Source organism: Pseudopodoces humilis, chromosome 6 (assembly GCF_049639895.1).
Source record: "Pseudopodoces humilis isolate 2021_Gansu_Grassland_sample_001 chromosome 6, ASM4963989v1, whole genome shotgun sequence".
Taxonomy (NCBI): Eukaryota; Metazoa; Chordata; class Aves; order Passeriformes; family Paridae; genus Pseudopodoces; species Pseudopodoces humilis.
In genome coordinates this window covers 8,060,736-8,086,913 of record NC_142205.1, presented here as the reverse complement: position 1 = coordinate 8,086,913, position 26,178 = coordinate 8,060,736, and the positions used below count along the sequence as shown (strand labels likewise).

General features: G+C 39.8%; 1 protein-coding gene across 6 annotated transcripts in view; it reads right to left on the bottom strand.

The window, feature by feature from the left end:
- The window catches only part of NSD2 (nuclear receptor binding SET domain protein 2), a 74,534-nt gene extending 48,564 nt beyond the window's left edge, over nt 1-25,970 (bottom strand). For 3 of the 6 annotated variants that reach the window (XM_088056789.1, XM_088056790.1, XM_088056791.1), the window contains exons 1-2: nt 25,853-25,970; nt 11,255-11,880 (exon numbers count right to left, since the gene is read on the bottom strand). In XM_088056789.1, coding sequence (XP_087912915.1) covers nt 11,255-11,851 — 597 coding nt within the window. In that variant the 5' untranslated portion in view covers nt 11,852-11,880; nt 25,853-25,970. Of the gene's footprint in view, nt 1-3,685; nt 3,908-11,254; nt 11,881-25,852 lie in introns of those variants that run through there. The other 3 variants (XM_088056792.1, XM_088056793.1, XM_088056794.1) reach the window with 3 other exon arrangements.
- Nucleotides 25,971-26,178: the final 208 nt, after the last annotated feature.

Below are 26,178 nucleotides of genomic sequence, written 5' to 3'. Positions count from 1 at the left end.
TTTCACGGGCAATGAGTGACAAGCAGATTGACAGGAATTTACAACACTGCTGACAGCATTCTACCAACCCAAAGAAGTGGCTTGGCTGTAAAAAACACTGGTATTTAATTAACTTTGGCTACATTTGCTCAAAAGAATCCAATCACTTCCATTTAGTTCTAATCTGCCTAAGGAATATGAGAGAAGAACAGACCATGAGTAATAGGACATTTCAAAGCATAAAAGTATCTTAAAATGACCAAAACCAAACTCATTTAAGGACAGCATCTTTACTCTATGGAGAGCCTTAGGTTTGTTTGTAGACTCTGATATGAAAACATCATGATGAGTGTTTAGTAAACAAGGGAGAAAGGTAATTTATCATAAAACACCTAGAAGGCTTATTAGGTTGTGTCAGATTGAGATTACTTTATCCATTTTAAAAGTACTCAGTATTTTGTGTGTCTTTCAGCTATTTTGTGTGTATACTCTCATGTGCACACATATGCAAGGAATTACTATAACCCTTCAAAATTATTGCAAATTACCTTGAGCATCTAACTACTACTTCACTACATAAACTTGAAAAGCTACAGAAATCATGAAAAAACCTTCCTCTGCTAATTATCACAAAGGGATTATACAAAGAACAATGCTGAGAACTGGTCACGTGTACATCACAAGAATTTAATACGGACAAAAAAGTATGAACAATTAAGATAAGTGAAGACAGTAAATGTTCTTTTCTGTGTAATGTAACTAGGAAGTACATATTGGAACAGTTTAAGCTGCAGATACCTGGTATTTCCATTTTCATTTTCAATTCAGTTTCACTCTGTACCAAACAACTTCCACTTTCACTATATCAGAAGGCCCTGCTACAAACACAGACTGCTGGAGGCCCAGTTACAGGCCAGGATAAAAACAAAGCTCCTCACATTACAAAGAAACTAAACCAAAATAATCAAGGCCCCTAAACAGAATATATGCAATTAAAATGTATTTTGAATTGAAGCTAGAACACACAAACTCAGTCAAACCTGTTTCTTTCCTATGGAAAAAGAAATGATTTATTATGGAAAAATCTAAGATTGGTTGCTGACCAAACCCACATTATTTTTCTCTTCCTGCTATCTACTTGTGCTGTGCTTCGTCAACTACAACTCCTATTGTCTCTCATGGACCTGTGTAATGAAAATAGAAGTGAAAATGTTTTGTCTTGTCTTGCCTGTCTATCAGCACAGATAAAGAACTAAGGAAATGGTTGTAGAAAAAACTCCATTATTTTCAAAGTTCAGGAGAGGTGGTTGGTGTGTCTGGAGAAGGGAGCAACAGAAGAGAACAGATGGTTTTTGTAATATTTTGATACCTGAATTCCCCAATGACTAAGGACATTATAACCTAAAAGACAAAAAATCAAAGTAACAGGACAACAGTCCCATGCCTTCCTTCCTCAAAAAAACACCGTAACAATTATGTTCTTAGAAAAGCTCTTGTTTTGTGAAAAATGCAGGGATTTTGCGTGACAAAAGACAAATCAACATTCATTCTTCAGCCAAAGGAACCCAGGGATGCATCCATGGTCCCCAAGAGTGACACCCTGTCATTCCCATCGAGAAATGGCTGCTTCTCACTCTGTGACTGATGACAAAAATCTCATTAACTCAAATCACTTCAAACCTCAAAATTACAACTACAGCTGATCAAAAGCAATGCAAACTCCTCAATATGTACTATTGCTTCAAATGAAAAATGTGGCACCTTAAGTCTGTTAAGCAACGGCCAGTGCTCATTCTAAGTGATTCTGTCTATAAAAATACAGTATCCTCACAAACCTAACTGCCTAAGTGGTTTTTAAATTTTTTTTTCAAGATTATAACTCACACATTATAGTAAATCTGTTTATCCCCAAAGGGCCTGAGAAGCCCTATGTTTATCCAAATAGCTCCCACCTTCTGGGATGTGGGGGAGTATATTTAGATAGTAAATGACAAGTAACTGAACACATTAAGAATAAAACTAATTTTTTTTTGCTTGTTCTGTTCCGTTCACTATGTAATGGAAGAATACTGTGCAATTACATACTTGGCAAACCACTGCATACAGAGAGAATGTTTCCAGCAGAAGAGTAAAGAGTAAACCAGAAGCTCATAAGATTAAGGAAAAATGTGGAATTATTACAACAAAATGGAGAAGGATGAGGAAACAAAGAAAGAAGCAGTGAACCGGCAAAGTTTTATGCTCCGTCTTCAAGAAAACAGAAGAGGACACTTCAACAGAGCATTCAAAAGACTTCAGCTCCCAAAAGGCCATTGCATCCATAGCTGCACAATTAAATCTGCAACAACTTCATAAAATATACAGTGAGCTAAAGACTACTAAGGGGGAAGAGGACATGAAATGTCTGCATCAAAACAGAAAAGAAAACAAACTCTATTCTGAATTGGCTTATTATAACAAACTAGAGATTCACCTAAAATCCTCCAATTCAATTTTGAGAGCAATTACATTAAATGTATTTCATCAAGTTATCTTTCATTTTCTTCTACTAACCACTTACTTAATTTGTTGTATCACTAAAAAGGGGGTCAAATGAGACAGTGTGAAAAACTGTTTCCAGAAGACAATATATTTCCATCTTCCGGCCACAATCCAGATTTTTTTTTCCCCTCAACATGCTTACATGGTAAAGCCATAAAGTAATGTCAAAAAATGCTGAAGAAAATCACTGCAGATCTGAAAACTCTCCTGTACTGGCTGAGGCTGTTTGAAACCACTTAAGTTTTATGACAATGGGTTTGTTTCCTCTGTTTCTTCCCACAAACTCTTCTAAAGCAGTCAGTAGACAGCAGATTGAGCATCGCCATGTGGGACCCTTCTCTCCAAAAGGGAAAGCAAACAAAAGACAATAAAATAAATTTAAGTTTAGACAGGGTTTCAGAATATAGGTTGTGGATTTTAAAACAAGACAGAAGTTCAAATTTGTCTTTCAAATCAAGCAGCAAACTCCTGGTTCCATTTCAATGATTTTTTTTTTTTTCTGGCTTTGGTTCTCTCATTAGCAAGTCTCTTGCAGATGAGAAAATTTAATTTAAAAGCAAATCTGTCTACTCAAATCAGCAGCCCTCCTTTACCCAAACACTATATAAGCCAGTATTTCAGACATAAACTTAACATGATATTTTAGTAACTAGGACACAACTCTTCTTTCAGAGTAAAGAGTTGAAGAGAAACAGATTAAATCACTCACATATTCAGTAAAATATAAGATCTGGAGCAGTTCTCAATCCTCAGTCTTTCTTAAAATGTGGAGATTACTTTCTTTTAGCTGTTTTACTGAATTTCTGCATTTTCATTTAGATGACCTCCTAAATTTTAAGTTATTAATGAAAGGTTCCATGTTTCAGAAATTTAAACTAGATAATGTTTGATCAGAATGAGTAAGCCCACCTTTTATACTGAGAAACAGAAAAATATTTCTGCCTATATCCTGTGTATCTAACCTTCATCCACCCTCAGAGGTTTAAACTTTTGATGTGGTATCTCAGTATATAAGACAGTGTGGATACAACATGCTACAGAAGTCTGTAAAAACATAACTTTAGAGCCATGAGGAACACTGGCATGAGAAATTATTGTTTCTGAACAATTTCCATATGAACTTCACACAGGATAACAGAATGAAAGCTAAATCATCTCTGAAAACCTACAGATTTTCAGAATGCCATATCCATATGTAGCTTGTTATCTGCATGTACCACAGTTTCACATTCTTCAAGATCAGAATCTGTAACAGGACCTTATCTTTAGCACTCTTCCACACCCTTACAGTTTTCCCAAGACACTTTTTGAACAGGTATCCTCCTCTTGTCAGCTCATGAAAGTCCAGGACAGCATGGTACATGTTCTGAATCCTAGTATTGTTAGAAAACTGAAAAACCCAAGTCCAGACAGCACTGCCAAAAGGACACTAGATTTATAGGACACTGTTTTCTGATGAAGGCAGAGACTTATCTCTATCATGTTTTTTTTAAATAACAAGAACACTTCTGAGGGCAGCTGACTGAGCTTAAACAGAACAAACGCTGATTTAGCATAAAAGGGCTGTTAGTTAACTAATATTTCGACATAGTTCAAGTACTACTTTGCTTTGGAGGTCAGACCTTAAAAATTAATTCCTATACCTAAAGGCAGGTACAAGAAGTTTCACAGGTTCTGCTCTTACACATACCTAGCACGCCCTCTCCTCTTGTACAGATGAAATGCCAAATCAGTGGTTAATAAGCCTGAGACAGGTGGGGGGAAGACAACCAAGAAAATCCTGAACAGATAGACATTATCTTAACTTGACAATGCTGAAGTTATTTCTGAATTTATTTCTTATTTCCAGCAATAAAATATACAGAAAACCTGGGAAACCCCAGTCCCATATGAATATTAAAAAAGGGCAATCTTTGCAGCGCAAAAGCACTAAAAGTAAACAAAGTGCTGTCAATTCCAGCAGAACTAAGATCCCAAATTGTTTCACTTCATCACAAGCATCCACAACATACACTCAAGTTGATATTTATTTACCAAACAAACAAAACAGCAAAAGTAAACAAAATCAAGCTTTTCTAGCATTAGTTGCTGCTATGAGGTCACAAATTCACTTCCCTTCCTCATGCAAGCACACTGGGGCTTGTTTAACAAAGATATAAGCAAGATTCTGTTTTCCCTCTTCCAGTGAGCTTCCAAAATAGTAATGTTTAAAAACGTTCCTTCTGAGAAGGGAATCAATTTCTGATTATAGACAACCTACAGTTTTAGCTACTGCCATTTTATGTTGCGTAGGAGCACAACTCACTCCTGTAGGTACTTTAGGCATCCACAAAAAGCAAAAACATAAACGTTAACCCACTTGAATCTCTTTATTTATAATAGAAAGATGATGAAATATGGTAATAGACGAACATAAAATTAGTGTCTGTGGACAAAGACCTCTTTTGGAGAACCTAAAATTCATCTGCCCTACATGAAATCCACCCTAAAACAAGAAAACTTGTAAAGGAGGCTGAACCCACTGCTCCAAGACAGATCAAAATATTTTGCTTTTGCTATTTTGCCGAAGGATTAATACAAAGTATCTTTCTTTCTTGACAGAAGGGGACTATAAGGGCCAGAAATTACATCTGGTACAGATCACTTATGTTTTCCAAAGATCTGCCTGTAAATCCAAATAACAACCCTGAACTGAAGATCTAACTCCTTGCTACATGTGAGACTCTGACATGCGTTATTTTGGTTAAGCAGAACAATGAGCAGAGTGACAGAAAGGCTTTGCCATATCTTGGACAAAAAAAAAAACAAACAGTGAAACTAGCAGCAAATTCCTTGCCAAAGCAACCTAAAGTGGTCAATACAGGAGGAGGAAAGTGAAAAGCTGAGATTTTAAATCATTTAAATCATGGCATTACCTGTGCAACGACTGAAAATAGATCTGGTCAACTTATAAAACCAGAAACTGCCATTGATCTCTCAACACCATCTGCTGCTGACATGTAAAGTGAAGTTAGTTCTTCCAAAGATGCCTTACTCACCACTTTACTTCATCTGTCATGTCCACCGTAATGCCCAAAAGACCAAAATAAAACAGATAAAATAGAAGAAGCTCTGGAATACACAAATCAATGATAAATATGAAAAAATGCAAGAGATGCTGACATTCCTTGAATTTTACTTAGCTACGTCTGGTCAGCTCTTTTCTACAGAAACCTGGCTCAGTGTTCAGAAGCGGTCAAGAATCAATCATATGCGAAGTATATATAATGAAAAATAATGAAATTGAGAACAGTCTAGAAAATCATTAATATGCCACTGTATGTGTTCACAAGACATTTGTATTTTGAATGTCCTCTACTATTCTGGTTCCTTATTCTCAAATAAATCACAGACAGAACCCAAAGGACAGCACAGTGCAGAAACAGGGTAACATGAAGTAGCATTCTGGAATTGCTTCTGTAATATGTGGAACAACATGCTAGGACTGGTCAAGCTGAAATTAAAAATAGAGCAGGTTTGTGACAAATCTATACAACGATCAGTAACAGAAGTCCATGATCTCTGTTTCTATTATTATGAGAGAATCTAGCAAAACAAGTAGGTAGCAAATTGAAAAGGTGAAAGAGCTGCTCTAGTGCCCTGTTACTTAATGTACTGGGTGTAAAAAGCTCAAACTGGCTCAAAAAGAACCCAAGGTCTCCTTCCACTAATTCAGCCATCTACACACATTAAATACAAAGTCACCAACTCCAGAAACCTGAGTCCCAAACTGTTGGAGGCTGAATATATTCTAAAGGAGCATCACTATGATTTGTGATATCTGTACTCTCCATTATGCCACCTCCACTGAACCCTACCCCAAGCTGAGGTGCTGAATTAAATGACTCCTTGATCCAACTTGGTAGTGCTATTCTTAGATAGCATTTTTTTCAACACTTCAAGATATTATTTCGTACTTGATTTGGATTCTCACACTAATGTGTTATGAAGAGAGAGGGCAAAACTGTATTTAGATAATACTTACTGAGACAACAGTTTTACGTACAAAGTGTACTTAATTCAGCCACTTTTACATACAAGAACACAACGTCTGGTATGGAAAGCCTGAACAAATACTCAGGCTTTCTGCAATTAATTTTGTACCCACTCTGAGAGTGCTCATAGCTTCTAATCTCCCCTCAAACCAGTATAATGCCGTATGTTTTTTGGTGCTTCTTAAAGAACAAGTAGTTCTTTAAGATACTTTTCCAATGAGGCATTAAGAAAAAACAATTTAAAGTTCTGAAGTAACAATTACTGCTGCACATCATGAGCTGCTTAGTACTAACAAGTTCTCAAGGCTTAGCTAAACTTAATTCGTTACTAAGGGCTAATGCAAAACAGTAGTTCAGAAACTGTTCCAAAAAGGCTAAGACGTTATTTCTGTTGCTCCTGAAAGGATCACCCAGAAGAGATTTTTAAGATTACTCCTCCTTTGGGATCCTGGTGACATCAGCCAAACAGGCTGTGTTATCACTCACCTGAAGACAGGAGCTGATACCTCATGACAGTCTATTAAAAAGGAAAGCATAACTGAGTTTATTTTATCCTACAGCTACAGATCTTGACTCCTGTGGTAGCTTAGCTGTACATTTTGTGCAACTGATGATAAGAAACAATAAAGCCCTTACCCTGAAAACACATGCTTATTTTACTTTTTTTTATTTTTGAAATTAAGACAAAATGAGCAATCTCAGGATCTGGCTGTACCATCTGCAATGAGATAAAAAAAAAATAAAAATTGATGAACTCAATTCTCAGTATTACAAAGGGAACATGTTGCTTTGTGCTGGCCTCTACCAATTAGATGCAAACATCAGAGAAATATCATCACCTTCAGTGGTCCCCAGGTTCCTGTATTTAGTTACCACAGACACAATTAGAAGATCATCCTCAGACTGTTTCAGTTCTACCCCTACTGGGTTTTTAAATCTTTGCCAATATGCAGATATTGGATATAATGGAGTTAGCCAGAAAGTTTTTCTCTGTGAAGATTAAACTACAACATAAACATATGACAAGGACTAGTGGAATTTCTCCAGCAATTTGCAATTGCCCCCCACGTAGCTACTGCAAGGTCATTATAGGCCATATCCTGCAGAGAGAGAGTAAAAACCTGCCAAGTTTCTGGTATAATACTAGAACTACAAGAACAGTAGATAGAAAGCTATGTGGAAGGTACAGTTTTTGGATCATGTAGATATATTACGCAGCTGGAAACCTTAAACTAGCAAGTAGAGCAGAGTGGGGACTTCCAGGTTTGTTCTGGACACAGTGCTGCTGCTTTTGTGAGCTACTGCACCCGTGCTGGGAAGGCGGGCCAGGAAGCCCAGCCAAAAGGGCAAATTGCCACTTGCAGGCCCTCCCAGCTTCTGCAGACCCAGCTCAGATGTGCCAGGATCACAATACTGAGCTGCTCCCACGGTCAGAGTGCGCAGACCTACCCTGGGACCCACAGCTTGAGAGCTGTAGATGTATGTACTCTGTTTCCTGTACAGAAACTCTGGATTCCTCTACGGATCATACTTGGATTACTTCATATTAATATATGAAATAAACCTCTGGCATTCTCCTCCAAACAGGATTGTTTCACTTCTAACACAAGCAATGAGCAAGAAAATCTCATTCCTCACTGGTAGTGAAAACAGTGACACGAAAAGCAGTCTGGACAAAACCCAGCCCCAGAGCACCCTGGCACATGAGCAGCGACTGGAGCCCAGGAGTCTGGTGTTCATTCAAACCTCTAACACGTGATATACCCACCACCCTTAACACAGGACTTTCAGGGGTGCACTACCTTGGCACTGAAGTTGCTAAACCAAGCCTTATCATGAGAGGCCTGGATTTTAAAGTAAACTCCTCAGGTAGGGAGATACTGGGGTGGAGGGAAGAACGATGAAAAGAGGGAGGGAGGGAGGAGGAAAGAAGCAAAGGTTGTACCACTTTATCTCCTTTATCCTGGGAAAATGAAAGCATTACAGCTGTTTCTCAGAGGCCTGGAAAAGCTGGTGGTTATCAACAGAAATCTAACTCACGTCAGAGCTGGGTAGATCACATTTATTCCCAGCTGAAAACTAACTCACAGGCAAGTTTTAAACAGCCTTCATTTCTGTTAACAAAAAATGCCCGAGCAACAAGAACACCCAACAGCAGAGCACTGGAACATTTGTTATGTGATACGCCTCTCACCTCAGTGCAATAGTAATCTGCTGTGTCCATCACACAGAGATATAATTACCCTACACAAAAGGCAGCATTTGAACCATGGTGATTTTTGCTAAATCAAAAGACTAAGAGGCTGGACAACAAGAAATTGAGAGAGAAACCAGCTGAAAAATAAAACCAGACAAACGGGTCCTGCATTAACTTGTGACCTACAATAAACAGGTATCTGAGCACAAAATTAATCAGCTTTTACTCTAAGGATATTTACCTAATTTCCACTTTGCAGCCACAATCAGCTATATAAAACCACAGTATGATGCACTAACATTAAGGCTTTGGATGCTGGCCATGAAATAACAGCTAGAGCCTGAAACCAAAGAATACTGATACTAAGATATTACCGTTACCATCAAAGAAAACACATATATGTCACAAGCCTGACAAGTACTTGTGGAAAAATGTTGGAAAAATCTCCTTCACACATTCCCTCATGTTTGTTTTTCCTTATTTTAAACCTCACAGTTGCAAACCCTACCTATGAGAGAAAGAAAAGCCCCAGGATTTTCACAATCAAGGAGTTACATCATGAAATAACATCTTGCAACCTTTAAATGCTTCTCCTTTTGACCTTTGTGATTTAAAGTGCACTATGCTAGGAAAAAAAAGAAGCCAAAAGCGTGACCCTCTGTTTCAAACTCTCTGAAAAGAACAGGTTGCAATATTGCAAGGTCAAGCAGGTGGTTCCCTTGATTCGGTAGTCTGGTAGCTCTGGGGTTTGGCACAGGAGCAAATAACACTATCACTCAGCAGCCACTGAGTCCCACTCTGGGAAAGAAGCGCTGGCGTGGCTTTCTCCCGACCATTTCTGCCCAAAAGACAACTCAAAGAAGCCAGACAAATCTTTCTTTTCATTTTAAATTAACTGCACACCAGGAAAAATTAAAGGTCACTCTTAATGGACAGCCAAAGTAAAAGGCTTCAGAACAAACTACATAGGTGAACATATTAAATATCAACTCCTCTTTCTGAAAAAAACTAACAAATCCACATAAATATGCTCTGGTTGTCAATGCCATTAAACATGCCACCTTTTAGTCCAATTTATCCTCATTAACAATGAACTGGAGAAAGAATTACTCAGAATATTGATTCTGCCCATACCTTTTACCTCTGAGTAATGTTTCAAAAAAGTCTGAACCAGTTAGTGTTAAAACACTCTCCTTAATAAAATAAAGGAAAACAAACTCTTGAACAACATTCCTGAAAACATGAGTAGTGATAATTTTAGGATAAATTATACCATAAACAAATGATAAATATTTCTGGTACCCAGAAACACATTTACACAATTCTGTGAACTCATTTATTATTTAGTTTTATTGAAAAGAACTGTAAATAAAATCAGCAGTACAGCAGCTGTGTTTCTTCTCTGTATGTGTGACCTTGGAAGAAAGAATCAACAGGGCTGTGTTAATGGTAGGACTGGATGATCTTAGAAGTATTTTCCAACCGACAATTCCACGTATAACTGCAGCTGACAGAAAACTGTAATGTACATTCAGTTAAGGTGTGTAAAAACAGGACCTTTAAACAATCTAAAGCATTAATTAACATTTACCATTGTTATACAATACCTTTCTGAATTATTCACTGAGAAACTTAATATACATAGAAGTATCCCTGCTATACAAGGTTTTTTCTCCAAGATAAAATTATTGCAAACCACATTCCTTAAAAAGGAGTCTAGCAACAAAAGCTAAATAAAGGGGAAAAAGGGCTTCCCGCAGCATTCTTATTTAACAGCTTTGTACGGCAAATTTAAAGAAGTGAAATATCCATTTCTGCCAATGTTTAAAAGAATCAAAACCCCAAAAGCTTGACCACAAAATTAATGACACCAAATGTAAGATCTAGACATTTTCAATTAAAATAAGTCACTGGGTTATAGCAAGCAAAACCAGCTCTTTTTAGATGACAAATAGGCATAGGAACTACATTCCAATTGCCAAAATCTGATGGCAGAGAGGCTGATTGATTAGCCAACTGACTGCTGAGTACATTTTTCTTTTAATTCAGAACCAGAAATAGAGAAAAAGTTAGGGTTTTTTTCTGAAACCTCTGCTTATTAAGAAGCCAGAATACCTCATTCTCCAGGAGTTAAAGACCATCTCTATATGTAGAGGCCTCCTCAGCTCCCTTGCTCAGGTGCACATCCTGACTAGGTCCTGGCTACATGTCTAGAGAACGTTTCTGTTTCATATATCACGTACTTCCACATGCCCGGATTTGCTCTGGAGACTTACTTTACTGATATGGAAACAGAATTTATGGGGTATTCCTATCCTGGGGAAGAAACAGGTACCAGAACTAGAGCTCATCTGTCCTTTGTTGAGACAAATCAAGGCACAGAAAATGACTCTGTGTTTGTGGGAAGCACCCACTAAATGCCTGAGGATGAGCATACAAACACTGAAATTCCTGTATGATTAACAAACCTCACAGAAGACAGAAAACATAAAAAAAGTACTACCTTCTTTTCAGTGGTGCTTGAAGTCTTTGATACTAACGCTGTTTCAACAAGACCCTGCTCAAGTAAGGAGTCATATTTTATGCTTCTTTTTCTGCTTCTCCTCTCTTTGTTTGCTGGCTTTTGTTCATTTTCCTCCGACTGAGACACATCTGCACCATTGTCTCCACAAATGGAGGATTCGAAAAGAGGCTTCCCATTCATGTAGGTTTTAGTGATTTTCAGCTTTATTTCTGGAGAACCATTCTTGATAGGAGTAGTGCTGGGGGGTGTTCCAACTCCCTTTATTTCCTGAGGTTCAAAGCGCAGCTTGGCATCTTGGGCCCCGGACTCGCCATTAAACACCCGAGAGGTCAGATCTTTCAATTTATCTGCTGGAATAAATGGAAGAGTCTCATGGCCATTATATTTTTGCATGACACCTTCCTGTAGAGTGGCAGAAAGTTGTGCTTTGCCCAAGTAGACAGAACATTCACGATTCACTTCGCAATTCTGAGGTTTCCCATTGGTATTTCCAAGGATCTCTGGTACCTGCTTCATTTTGATGTAGTTAATTTTTTGAGTTAACAGTTGAGAACTTCTTTTGATGCTAAAGTCCATTCAGCCCAGATGTTTCCAGTCTTACACTGCTATATTAAGACAAAAAGACAGAAAGTATGTTTAATAAGAAATGTCAAAAGCTATAAAGTATTCAGATAGACATCAGCACTAATATAAAACTCAATATACTTCATTAGTTTTACTAAAAAAGCTTTGTTTATAATCTTCAGAGGCAAAATGCCTTAATATCTGTTAGTATGCATTACAAAAAAAGTCCAAGGAAAACAGCTCTATGAATCATCAATTTTATTAAATCAAAAGTGGAAAGCAAAATCACAGCTTGCACTTTAACCATTTGTTAACTATCTACAGCACGGATGTTACCTACAATAATTACACAAAGGTACCGCACTATATGAAACAAGTAAGAGGTTAGACCTACAATAATATCACTAGTAACAACGTAAACCAAATGAGTTTATCTCCAAGAGGTTGTGCCAGCATAAAAACCCCACAGGCTGTGTTCCTGTAGCACCTACACTATGAACAGCAGCATTACAAGCTTCCCTTCCTCACTCCACAAACAGACCTTCAACCTCCCATCAAAACACACCCCTGGCAGCAACACTACAGCTCAGTCTCCAGACATTTCCCAAAGCATTCTGTCCACCAGAACGAATAAAGGGTCAGCCTTTTGGGCCAGGAACACCAGCCCACTGGGAAATAGCAAATCCTTCAGGCTAGTGATCATACTGGGCAAAATTTAAATTATCAAAGCAACTGCTGGAACTTCAGACTTTTCATGGCAACGATATTATCTAACACCCACTTTTCATACAGAAATGTGCAAACAAGCAAGCTAAAAATGCACTATTTTCTGCCCTAAACAGGTTCTCTAAGGGTTCTAAAAGCTAATCTTGCCTATTGCAACATTATAACATCATAGCAAACAAATCAAACTGGCAGAATCACTCCTTTGTGCTCCTAAACCAGGCAGGATGATGGTTTCAATTTTTGAAATTCACATGCATAGATTCTTCGTATTACTGGGTCCAGTATATACATCATATAGAAAAAAAAATATTATTAAAGCTGAGCATAATAATAATAATCATATCCATGCTCAAGGTAACCAATTTCATATATGATTAAGTCCAAGGACTGTCACATCAAATCAAAATTTCATCAAATCTAGTCTCATGTGCTTACAAAAAAGTGCAGTAAAACCCATGATGAATAACTATTGAATTGTCAGTTGCTATGGAAGAAATCACTTCTGAATCTCACCTTGTTTATTAATCACACAGTTCTAATGCTTACAACCGCCATATTCCTCCAACTTGCATTTCTGATAGCTCTACATCAGGAGTAGCAACGTAAACATGTTCATAACTGAGCACTGCTGTAGCCTGGCAAAGCTTCTTAGGGATGTCAAGCCTGAATTCAAAGCAGCTGATGAACATGAAACCTTTTCATTTACAAAAATGCAGAAAAAAAAAATTAAAAATCATAACTCCATCACTCCTTAGCAAATGCTCCCATCTCCCTAACATGCTGCTCTAAAATATCTGCAAGATAAAAGTGTATCTTTCCACACAAGCTATATAGACTCATTTGAGAGATGAAACCCCTTCTCTTGCCAGGCACAAACAGCAGTCTGAAAATCTGGCATTAAACAAGGCAAGAACAGCAAAAGTGTACCTGAACTCCAAGTGAACCTGCAAGAGAAAAAGTCCTATTCTTTCTTTAGTGAGAAGAAGTCTGAATTACCAATAAAATCTCTGACAAAATGAGTAGAAAGCAGCCAGCTATATTAACTCTCCTTAAGAGGAATCAGAGATAAATGGAAACTCAAAACTCAACCAGAACAGAATAAATTACTAAACTGAAAGAGAATTCATGGCCTTTCACAACATCTTCCCTAAAAACATGGACACAAGACAAACTCTCGTGTCATGTAACATGACAGTGTTTCAAGCTGTGATTCAGCAGGCTTAAATGAAATCATATTTCTCTTAAGAAACAACTGATGACAAATTCTGTAAATCTCTGGTCAAAAGGCAAACCTGCTGGGAAGCACGTCACGCAGTTACAGAATGCAAAACTCCTTATAAAAACCGCCAAAACCAAGAAGAAAACAACCAAAACACCGAACTGTTGCTAAATCTGTACTTCATTCCCAGGGATTCTTAACGGAGTAAACCAGAGGTCTGCTTTGGGCATTTAAGCTCCGAATTCCCTCGGAGGCAGCAGAGCGGCTTCGTGCGGCCGCGGCGCCCTCCAGTGGGCGCGGGGCTCGGCGAGCAGCAGCTCCGGGACGGCTCCGGGACCCGCTCATCGTGGATCCCTGGATCGGGCCATCCGCCTTTTGGAACCCACGGCTTGTTCCGTGCTGCTCGATCATAGCTTTTGTTCTCATCACGTACGTTTTGCAGCTACAAAGCCATCAAGCTGGAGGTGCACCTCCAAAAAAAGCAGTAAAAAATCCAGTTAGACTGTGTTACTGGTGCGCTCGATCTCAGGGCAGTGGATGAATTAAAATGGATATCTTAAGAATGTCAAAACATAAAAATCGTCATAGTCACTGAATAAAGCTGGAAGGGTTCCTCAGATCATCTATTCCAACCCCTTGCTTAAGCCAGATCAAACTTTTCAAGGCCTTTTCTGAACAATCACCCCTAGATAACCAAGTTAAAAGCTATGGCTTAAAAAAAATCAAGTTATTCTCTTTCTAGCTAAAAAAAAAAAACAAAAAAACACAAAAACAAACCAACAAGGCCACGCAATGAAAGACCCAGAACATTTAGGATTTAGCTTGATTTTCCCAATCTATATGAAGACAAACAGACTTCAAGAATTTCAGTGAGTGGAAGTTTAGTTAATGATTCTCACTAATACAGGTCACTAAGAACAGCTGAAAGCAATGAGAAAGGCTCCTCAAACCACTGGAGTCTAGCGACAACAAATCCAGGAGTAGCACTGGTAAAAGGAAGTTAATGTATCCACAACAATAGTAAATGGGAAAATGAAGACAAACACAGTAATTTGAAACTGTAAGATATCAGAACCAGGAGCTACAGATTATAAAACATGTAAAACAGACTGTGTTTGTACAAAGATTTAATAGAACCAAATGAGTAGAGGCTTAAAGTAAGAAGCAGAATAATGGGCTAAGATAACAGATGTGAGTACCTGACAGAAAATAAAATCCCATGGGGAGATGAGACATGTAGACAGCAATTTGCAGGTTAGTCACCATCTCTAGGACAACCAGTGGGATCAAAATCAGTGACACAAATCTCAGTCCTCCTTGCAAAAAAATAAACCACATTGTGGGGTCAGCTTAAATGAAAGAAGTTAGAAAATCTACACATGGGAATAACAAAGGGTTTCAGGAAAGAAGATAAAAAGTTGAAGCCAGGTACATTTTGCACCACCTTTACTATACACTATTTCACTTCACTATAAGGAAGAAAAAGGACCAGGCCCTTTGTGAGAAGAGGACAGAGCGGAAAAGAAGGGGCAAGGAGAAAACAACCACAACCAAGCAGTGCTGCTGTGAGTTTGGAATTTATGCAAGGAGATCTAGAAGACAAGAAGAATACAAGACATGAAAGAATGAAGTAAGATAGATCACAGACAAGATCTGGTTCGTTCAAATTTTAAGAGTAAGGTCCTGAAGCATCTGAGCATACAATTCGATTTGGTAGCTAAAATCAAGTGCACTCATGCTGGACCATGGTATCAGAAAAGCAAAAGCAATCTCTTATCTTTTTCTAGATGACTCTGTATCTATTGAAAAGGAAAGTGGGGGGAGGGCAGGGAAAAGAAGGGGACAAAAGCACCACACGCTAGTAGCAGCTAATGAGCTTAAGCCAGTATCGTCCCATATTGAATGTCTGGTGACCCAACAAGTACCATTTTCACTAACAAAGGAGAAAAAAACATTATAACCAGGAGTCTGATGAATAAACATGATAATTTGGCTTGTGAACAAATAGCTTTCAGTATGCAAAAGCAGATTTCTTATCAGACAAAGGTCTATAGAATTTTTAATCAGACAATGACAACTGGACAATCCTTGCAGTGGCTTTGTACATATTTTCATACTAAAAAAAACAGGTTCTATATAAGGCATACTATCTTGCAGACATTTTAATTCACATATTAATTACTTGAAAGTTCATCATCTGACAGGAGTCATGAGCCAAATACAGTTACTGTGCATGTCAGATTCCTCCTTCACTGCCCAGGCCACTATCATTTATGTGATATTTTTTAGTCATTTATTCCACATCTGCTGTAATTTCAGAGATGCTTTTCTGGTGTGTCAGAAATAATGGAGTACTCCATTCCTTTCAATTCTGCCAAAGGGAGGGAACTGAGTAAGTAACTACCAACAAGCATCTCTATTACATATCACTTTAGTTTTGTCTAAGGGTTTTCTTACTCTGGTAAGAATTACTCAGGGCAGGCAGTGGAGGTGGGGGAAAGAAGAAGATGAGGATGACACATCTCAATACAAATTCAGAGTAAGAAACTTTATCCACAAAAGCTATTTTTATTACCTACAGATCGGGCTTTCAGCTGGCATAAAAAAGCTAATAGGTGTCTGCTGTTTTTTTGTGTTAAGATTGCTTTCTGATAAGTGTTCTCCATTGTCTCATCAATTTTAAGACAAACGTTATTCCTATTTTCAGATCAGAATGAGAGAAAACACTTAATGATATTAAGGTTACAACACCTTTTTGCTAATACATTTGAAAACTTGAGTATGGTTACTCATATTATCTTGTGTAAAACCCCTAAAATATCAAACAGGAGTAGATAAGTATTTACTATCGTGTAGTACACTGCAGCTGTTCTTCACTACATTAGAACAATGAAAAATTACTACAGGATCTAAACAGAATTTTATTTTAGAAGAAAATACAACTAAAAATTGCACTGCATGTTTGGCCAAAAGCTGTCACAAACCAGTTCTAGCCAGAAAATTCAAAAGCATTAGCTCCCCTAAAGAAAATCTTTACTATAGTAGTTGAGATAGAATTGAAAATAAATATACCCAATCTTTCTAAAAATTTACCACAAGTTTTAGGAAGGTTAAAAAAAATAATTTGTCCAAAGGAGACAAATTTTAATGTAAAAACACCTGAAGTAGACTTCATTAATCTTGCAGTTTTGAACCAAGTGCATTTTGAAAACTGTGAAAAAAGGGTACTTACAGTTGCACTTACTACCCAATATTACTTGACGCCAAAAAAAAAAAAATCCATCTTTTAAAATTTGTTTTGGATTTGCTTTTTTTTTTTTCCTGATGGATAAAATCTGTGAACTTTAATGTCACAGCCTATTTTCATGAACCGAAACAAGTATTTACTGCCTTCTTATCAAGACAATAGGTAATTCCAACTTGTACATTTAAGAACTGTAGAACGGAAAGCAATTTCTTCCCTTTAAATGCCACGAGTTACTGCAGAAAGCAGGCTTACAAAATGGATGGACTTGCTTTCTTTTCTTTTTCTTCCCTGGGAAAAGCTTTTGCAACTGACCCTTTTCTGTGGACAAGGATAGAAGATTCTGTAAGAGGATTCCTCTCCATGAGTTCCTATTCTTAAAATCACAGGCATTTTTTTCCCCACTGCTCCAGAAATTTAATGTTGTCAGTTCCACTCCTGCTGCTGGAGATGGGTGAAGCAATGAGATACATTTTAGTAAAATAAAATTCTTCTAAGATTTAATTCTGTCTGACGAGAGACTACACATATCACTGTGGTGGGACCACAGATCCAATAGAAAATAGCTTCTCCTCTGCACACAAACAGGGAGGAACACTGGTGCCTAAAATGGTAGGAACTAGTGAATATACCAGCAATATTTAATAAATACAAAAAGGCAGTCCCCAAACCTGAGGCTTTTCTGTGTCCTGGAAAGCTCCAAAGGGAACGGTTCCTCTGTAGCAAAATAGGACTCAACAATTCAGTACTTCCTCAGTTTAGGTCTTTGCTCACCAATGAAATGATGTCTCTCCCTATCTTTCAGGTGGGCCAGAGTTGTGTACCTGGCATCTACATAGCTTGGGAGCAAAGAACCAAACACAATCACACAATCTCAAATAGCACAACACTTCGGTGCAGAGTTCCTTATTTATACTGCTTTTTCACCTGGCCTAACACTAATTTCCCATATGTTTTTTAATCTGGTTGCCTTTTTCTGTCAGCATCCCACCTCTATCCTCTGCATCCTTGCACCACACTTTCAGGATCTGGATCCTCTGGCTTACATAATATTCACTGCGGCAGATAAACACACTATGATCTGTTTCCTCCTCACTGTGACCAATGATTCTGCCCTTATTCCCATATGTAGTTGTGACAACAGCAATTGCCTGAAGCTTCACCAAGAGAATCATCATGAAAATTTCTGATCATGCAAATTCTGAGGAAGTTCAAGTAAGGTCAGATCAAACCTGGGATGTCACCACAAAATATTACAGGTAATGAATCAAACTGCAGTGTTAACAAAATGTTATCTGCTACACCTCTAAAGAAATCAGTGTTTCCCAGATCTGACCAGACAACAACTAACTCTAATCCAGAGGCTACAATCATTTTGCCTAGACCCAGACAAGTCTGCTATCTTTGTCTATCACAGCACTGAAATAAAACCTGCTCATCCAACTGGGTGCATTCAAATGCCAGAAGCACACTTGGTGCATTGGAATGGTTCTAGGAAGTGACAGTGACACTGGTGATATGTGAGGCTTTGCCAACACTACGAAGGCCCAGCTATATGTACACAGGGCAGAATAATTCTAGAGCAGTGTTAGGCCACATCTTCTGTTGCTTACAGCAGCAGCAACACATTGCACTCATAATGTACCTCTCTAATGTGGACAGGTAATGTGTACAAATAGCTGATTTCTTTCACCCAGTACATTCAGCTTCACATCTCCTATCATTAGGTAAAAATCTGAAGGGTAAAGTTCACAGGTAATTAATCCTGACTCCATGGCACTACAAAACTTTACTTACGGATATACACCATTCACTAAGAACTGCACATATCCACATCTGAACATAACTGACTATAATGTGATCCTAGCCATACTGTGCTAATCCTGATCTACTTCACACACCATAACCATTTACATGCAACTTAATTCTATCAATGTATTACCTTGAGGCAAAACACACACACACAGAGGGAACTGGCAGATGCATGCCAGGAACACTCAAACAAGGCCTGAGACTTCAGTCATTAGACACTCTTCAAACAAATCCAAATACTTGCTATGAAGTGGCCTTTCGGGCCTGGTTCGGACATTACTTGGAAATATTTCCCTGTGCTGGAGCTTTACCATGCTCCTGCCAAAATGCATTACCATCATTCTCAGGGTTCTTAATTCCCTTTTCATTTCTTTTGCTACATCTACATCAAAAATCTCCCAGAAAGTGTTTAGTGTAACTGTTAGAGGAAAAAGGTCTGGAATTTGAGTTGTAAGTTTCTGTAGACAGTGTACCTTACCCATTCCACTTGAAGACAGAAAGATAAAACACTTCCCTGTCTAACAAACCAATTCCTTCCTGTTCACTTTCCAAAACTTCTGTGTAGAGAGGTTTGCAGTAGGTATCTCTTGCAATTTTTTTCTTTCCTTCCAGCACAGTACTAGCTTTGTGCATTACTTCACTGTCTTATCAAATTTAGTTCTTTGGACAAATTCTGTACATACTTCTCATGGGAAAATCTAGTTCTGACTGTAGAAATAAGTAGTATTAAGCAATTGTAGTTGCTCTCCTTACTTGCAGAGTTTCTGAAGGCTCAGCTATCACTACCATTTTGAGCCAGGCTTTCACCTGATGAATAGATATTGCACATGCACTTTCAGCTACATGTTTTATGACTGGAACTTGTTTTTTGCACTACTGATGAATTTCAGTCACATTCCACATTTAATCCCAGCATTTGTTTCTAGTTTGTTCAGGAGTGCTACTATAAACCAGCTTCTGATAGTCTGCATTTTGCACCCACAGAAAAATCCCAACAGTAATTTCATTCTGAAGTATTTGATTGAAAGTTGTTGGCAACCACTCCATAGAGGGAAATAATCCATATTCACATCTTTCACCCTGCACTATTCTACAAGGTTCATACTTTGGCTTAAATTCCTCTGGCTTTATTATCAGACTAGAATCTAGGCATTCTTTACTACAGAGGTAACTCCCCAATTTAGATGTTTGGGTGCCAGTGCAGTCAGGATCTTTGCTCCAATGGGATCCCACCAAGGCTGGCAAGTTCCACAATTGATTTATCTGGTATGTGATCTTGGGAACCTCAGCTCCAGAGACTAACCCATGCCACAGCAGGAACATTTACACTTCTGTTTATTAGAATGAATAAATAAGTGAAATGGGTCCCAAACACCATGACAGAAGGCTGCATTACTGCATGTTCTTTCTAATGTTTCTTTTGTTTTTTAATCAGTAGCTTTTCAAAATATTTCAAATTACATTTAAATCACATTTCTGTGATCTTCCCAAACCTCAGCCTTTTCTCTTAAAGATATTTTTGTCACAGAATATCTCATCTTCTGCTCCTTTGTGTATCTCGTTTATTTCTTGTGGCAGAACTCAGAGAACAGAACAGAACTCACTCCTATTATGTTCTCTGACTTTGGCAAAAAAACCATGGAATTCTGATCTTAGCTCTCAAGGCCAAATACGTTTGAAGATGATTTGTATACCCTGAGTTTGGCTCAGCTGGTAGGAGCATGGTGCTAATAACCCAAACACTGTGAGTTCAGTCCCTGTACAGGCCATTCATTTCAGCGTTGGACTCAATAGTCCTTGGGGTCCCTTCCAACTCAGAATATCCTGTGATTCTGTATAAAACATATTTTTTATGTATATTTTAGCATGGATGTGAGATGCTAATATTTTAGTATTTTGTATAAGGCACAAGCCAAAGAGATTTCACAAAGTTAAATCATCATCTCTGTCAGCCAGCAGAAAAAGATATCCCTGTGCTCCTCCAAAGAGACACAGAAAACCAACAGCAACTTTCAGACAGCAGTGGGAAAATGGTAAAGCATCTATGAAAATCAAGTTCAATAGCATATCATGCTGCAGTTTTCCAGTCATTTGCCACCTATGTATTCTTACCCCTAAAAGGAATATGACAGAGTTCCGATTTGTGCTGGAGAGCTGAATACTGAAGTTCAAAATAAGATCAAATTGCTATCTTGCACCAAGATAAAAATAGGACAAGTTAAAAGGATGGGAACAAAACTAGAAACAGAGCCATCACGTCTTGAGCAATCCTTGCAATTTAAAACATGCTTTAAGTCTCTTATATACTTTACTAGTTTCACAGTAAGTCATATATGAGAACCTGCATCTGTGGTGCCCCAGGGCAAAGTCATTTTGCCCAATGTATGAAAACTCTGAAGCACATTAGGTTAGTACATCACTTTTTCATACTCACTAAGTACAATCTGATTGCTGTGTAACATTCAAATACATTTTCAAACATCTGCTTTCCACACGTATCTCATCACACTATGGTACCATGCAACTTCCATGCAATGGTATTATTTCCTGACATTAGCAAGGATACAAGTCTTGCTTTTGGTTCAACCATGATTCACAGGTGTTTGTTTATTGCACACAACATGCATTTTAAAAAATTTGGCTTATGTTACAATCTACTGTATGCTTCAGACAGAAGTTGCTTAATTAATGGACCAAAGAGTCAACAGATTATCTGATGCTAAAGTTTAGAGTTGCTTGTCAGGAAGGTTAATACGTAGTCCACCATGCACTACTTATCATCACAAGGTATTAATATATATCAGTATATATTCCTCCTCACCATGAACTTTAAGTATTTTTGTAGCTTGCTACTCAACCAAAAGGGCAGCAGAATAGAGTATGGTCTACATTTTTCTTCCACATATTCCAAAAACTTCCTTTCCTGCTGATGCTAGAAAACAAAATTAACTATTATAGGTGTTGCCAAACTTGATAAAAACATTAAAAATAACACCTGGTGTATCATTTTAGTAATTTCTGTCAGTGTAAAATGACACGAAAAAGGCAAATATATTTATACAGCTACCTCCAATGACTACAGGTCATAGAGAAGCTAATTTGAAGGTGCAATAAAGGGAGAAAATTTAGGTAGTTTCTCTATTTTCCTTCCAAAATGTTCTCAGAATCAAAACCTTCCAAGTAACCATTAACTGTATAAAACAGCTGACCATTCAAACTACATGAATTTACAACCAGCAGTGTGACAATTAGCACATGAACAAGGCTGTCCTTCCCAGCCCTCCTTCTCCCAAGTTCTCTGCAATTATGCACCAAAGGAAATTTGGACTTCACATGTCAAGCTCTGATGAGAAATTATTTTTTCTCTTCACTTCACCACCTGAGCACTTATCCTGGTGCCATGTTCCATCTCCACTGCTCACTTACACCAACAAGATCCCAGTACATGCTTGGTGAAGACATTTCTCAAACCTACGGCCTAACTGTTGGGAAAGTGATGTTCCCTAGAAACATGGGACTTCCTGATCCACTTAGATCCACTTGAGATGGGGCTTAGAGCAACCTGGTCTAGCGAAAGGCATACTTACCCATGCCAGGGCCATGGAACTAGATGATCTTTAAGGTCTTTTCCAACCCTAACCATTCTCTGATTCTATGATCTCCGTTCTTTCTTCATCCCAAGGCTGGATTTGAGAATTATACCAGATCTATCACATCTACTCAACCATAAGGCCATTTCCATTCTCTCTGCAGTAAAGTAATGAAAGAGCTCAAGTAGTATAGCCACAAACACAGTACTGAAGATGATGCAGTCATCATCTATGGCATTATTATTAGTCCCACCCAAGCAGTTCTTTACTCGTGCCCGATTACTGACTTAGGAAATCTGTTGTTTTCAGCAATACCACTTAGTGGATGCTTCTCATTGTGCAGCACACTACTCCCAAAGAGAGGTTTCATTTTTTCTCCCAGAAAAGGCCTGACCCTTCACCTTGCTCTATTGTGCAATTTTCATGCATTAAACCATCTTCTGGGCTTAAAACATAAGAAATGTCGTGTAGTTATATATGCAGAATGACCAGCAGTGACCAAATTGCTGCAAGAATTCTGTTTGTATCTTCTACTCATCACATGCCAGACACTTGATAGAGGAATCTGAGCAGAGCAGGTGTACATTTATGCACATGGAGCCCCAATGCACCCAATAGGCTTTGATTGACCACAAGGAAACACATTTATCAGGCTGGAGAAACAAGACCTCGCTTGGGAAATGTATTGATATTGGTGGAACAAAAAGCAGGCTCAGTGCGAAAGTGAGAGGTGAAAGGGCAACAAACAACAGGACACTGAAAAACAATCTTTTTGCCTTTCCTTTGCTATTAAATTAATGCAGTGTTTTGGACACAAACTCACCCGTATGTGTATATTCACCACTCAAATACTAGACAGCCACCCATCAACAGTCCTTTTTGCTTCCAGTCTAAACCCAAGCAGGGTTGGTTTTGCTGTAATATCCAGTCCATTGCAGCATAGACAGTAATTTAACTGCAATAATCTCACATGCAAAACTACCAATGGCTTCAGAAAAGGCATGTAGCCCTACAGACAGTAAACCATATTTTTTCTACTCTTACTAGCCATTTGTTGGATTCATACTGAACTAAAAAGAAATACAACTTTTTTTTCCGTCTTCTAAACTACTTTAGATCTAGACCCTTAAAGTATAATGACCTAGTTTTTTCTGACATTTTCAAATATTTGATAAAGTAGTAAGTTTTACTGTACTTCTAATACCTGGATTTTTCCAAGCATGTATGGGGGTGGATAGTCCTATAACCTTCACAAGAGCTAGTCACAGTCTCCAGCAATATTTAGAGCATTTATATTCACATACTGAAAAATCCTGTCAGATTTTCTGATGGGTGCAGACTAGACAAAAATCCCTGTATGTTTTAATATATAGGATATAGTTACTGAAGCAACCAAAAATTGCATATACTCTAAGTACCGAGCCCTGAGTAGCCCTGCAAAACAGTGGTTTAATTCAATTACTTCATCCAACACCCAAATAATCCAAAGTCAGATTCACCACGCTGTGAAACTGAGGAGTTTATTAATGTTGATATGCTGCATTTCCCAACTGAAACTCCCACAGCAAACAAGCAAATAATAGCTTCAGCAATAAATTTACAGATATTCTACTAACAAACAAACATTTTGGTAAAGAACCAATTTATTCTCGCAGTTGAAGCCACACTTTCCATGTGTAAGGAATTTTAGCAACCTTATACATATATATATATATATATATACATATATAGGTCCATTTAAGTCACCAGCAAGGACTCTCTGCAGAATCTATTACAAACTTCACTGCCACCCTAGTGTTTACCTTCCCTGGATGTATGCAAAGGCTGAAAGCCAAACATACCTTCCTTTTTCTTTTTTTTAAAAGCAGATATATTTAGATTACTCAGTGTGGGGTGCACTAGCTCCGAAATTTAAGAACCATTATAAACCAAATTTAATGCAAATACCAATAAGGAAATATTCATGCACACGAAATACACGAGCAGTGACTGATATCAGCCTGTCTTATGCCTGTTAGCAAGAAGCCCATTTTCTCTGAAATCTGTTTAAATATGATGTTTACTGTCTCTGTAATTCTACTAGTGTTTACTCCTCCTTTCAGCCGACATATTTTAAAAAAAAAAAAAAGCCAAAACCAAAAGGCAACTATAAATACGTTCAAGAAGTATGGCAAATTCCCTTCTCCACCCCCAGAGCGGTAAAGCCACAGCAGATGAGCCGTAACTATGGCCTTGGGAATACAAGTTCTCCAGGCTCTTTTACCACACAAATATCAATTCAAGTTACAAGAGCCCTGTCCTCTTACACTTAATGAATATTGAGCCAACGAGCCCGCACGCCTTCGCAGGAATGTTTTTTTTCCATTTTCCTAACAAGGCTCTCCTCCCATACCGGTCCAGGATGGGCTGCAGAAGGGTCTAAGTCGAAGGATCATCACACCAGTGTTTGGTGGAGGAATAAATCAAACATGGCTTCCCCCTCCATACATTTCCAGAGTTACATTCACTCCTGCTGCCGTACAATCTCAGTCCTACCCGGCGGGAAGGGGCAGGAGCAGCCTCCACCTCCCCACACCCTCACCGCCAAGGAGGGGGACATTTGCAGCCTCACTACCCCTTAAGGGGGCGGTTTAAAGCCTGGGGAGGGGTTTTTTCCCCTTCCCATGGGTCGTGTACCCCCGCTCCGGTTTTCTTTCTGATTTGCACTGATTGACCCCCCATTCCCTGGGGAGGGAAGTGGGAAGGGTGGACACCTCTCCTTTGCCCCTTTATGCTGCCCCCGACCTCCCGCAGCGGCGAGGAGGAGGAGGAGGCGGTCGGGGGGAAAGGATGAAGCTGCAACAGCCGGGACTCCGGCTCGGCATCGCTCCTTTCCGCTCCTCCGCCACCCAAGAGTCAGGCCCAGCCAGCGGCACAAATCCTGCGGCAGCCTCCGGGGGGGGACGAGGGTCAGGCGTGGGGACCCGCGGCCCCGCAGCGAGGGCCAGGTAGCGGGGGGGGAGGAGGGGGGAGCGAACAAAAAAGCCCTCCTCCGGGGGAAGGGGGAAACGGGAGCTGCGGGCTGCCCGGGCAGATGGAGACGGTAAGTTTGAGGGGAACGGATCCTCGGCGGAGGGGGAGTCCCCGGGGGAAGCGCCGGGGCGGGAGTGGGGCGCGGATACCCCGCCACGGAACCCCCCGTCCCCCACGCCGCCTCCGCTGCGCTTTTGCCGGCCAGGGCCCGAGGTCCCGGCCCGGGAGGGGACTCCCGGTGCCCGCGGCGAGGCACGGGGCCGGACGGCAGCATCCCCGCGGGCGGGCGAGCCTCGCCGCCGCCGCCGCTCCCGCCGCTCCCGCCTCCCGCCCGGGGCCTGCGGGAACGTGCCCCGGGTCCCTCCCCCCTTCCCGCGGGGGAGAGCCAGCCGCGCTCCCGGCCTACCGACCTGTGCCCTAGCGCATCCTTTTCCCCGGGGAGCCGGGCGAGGCGGCGGCGGTATCTCGGTGCCGGGGAGCGGCGGGAGCCGAGGCGACACAGCGGCAACAGCGGCGGCGGCGGCTCCGGCGGGTCCTGCGCGGCGGCCCCGCCCCCTCCTCCGGCCAGAACCAGCGCGAAAAATCGGCGGCGCTGATTGGCCGCCGCCGCGCGGCCCCCGGAGCGGCCGGTTCAAATCCCCCCGCGCGGAGCCGCCCGCACGCGCGGCCGCCGGGAGCGGCGCCCGCCGGGAGCGGGACCGGGAGCGCGGCCGGGACTGCCCGGCGGAGAGGGGAG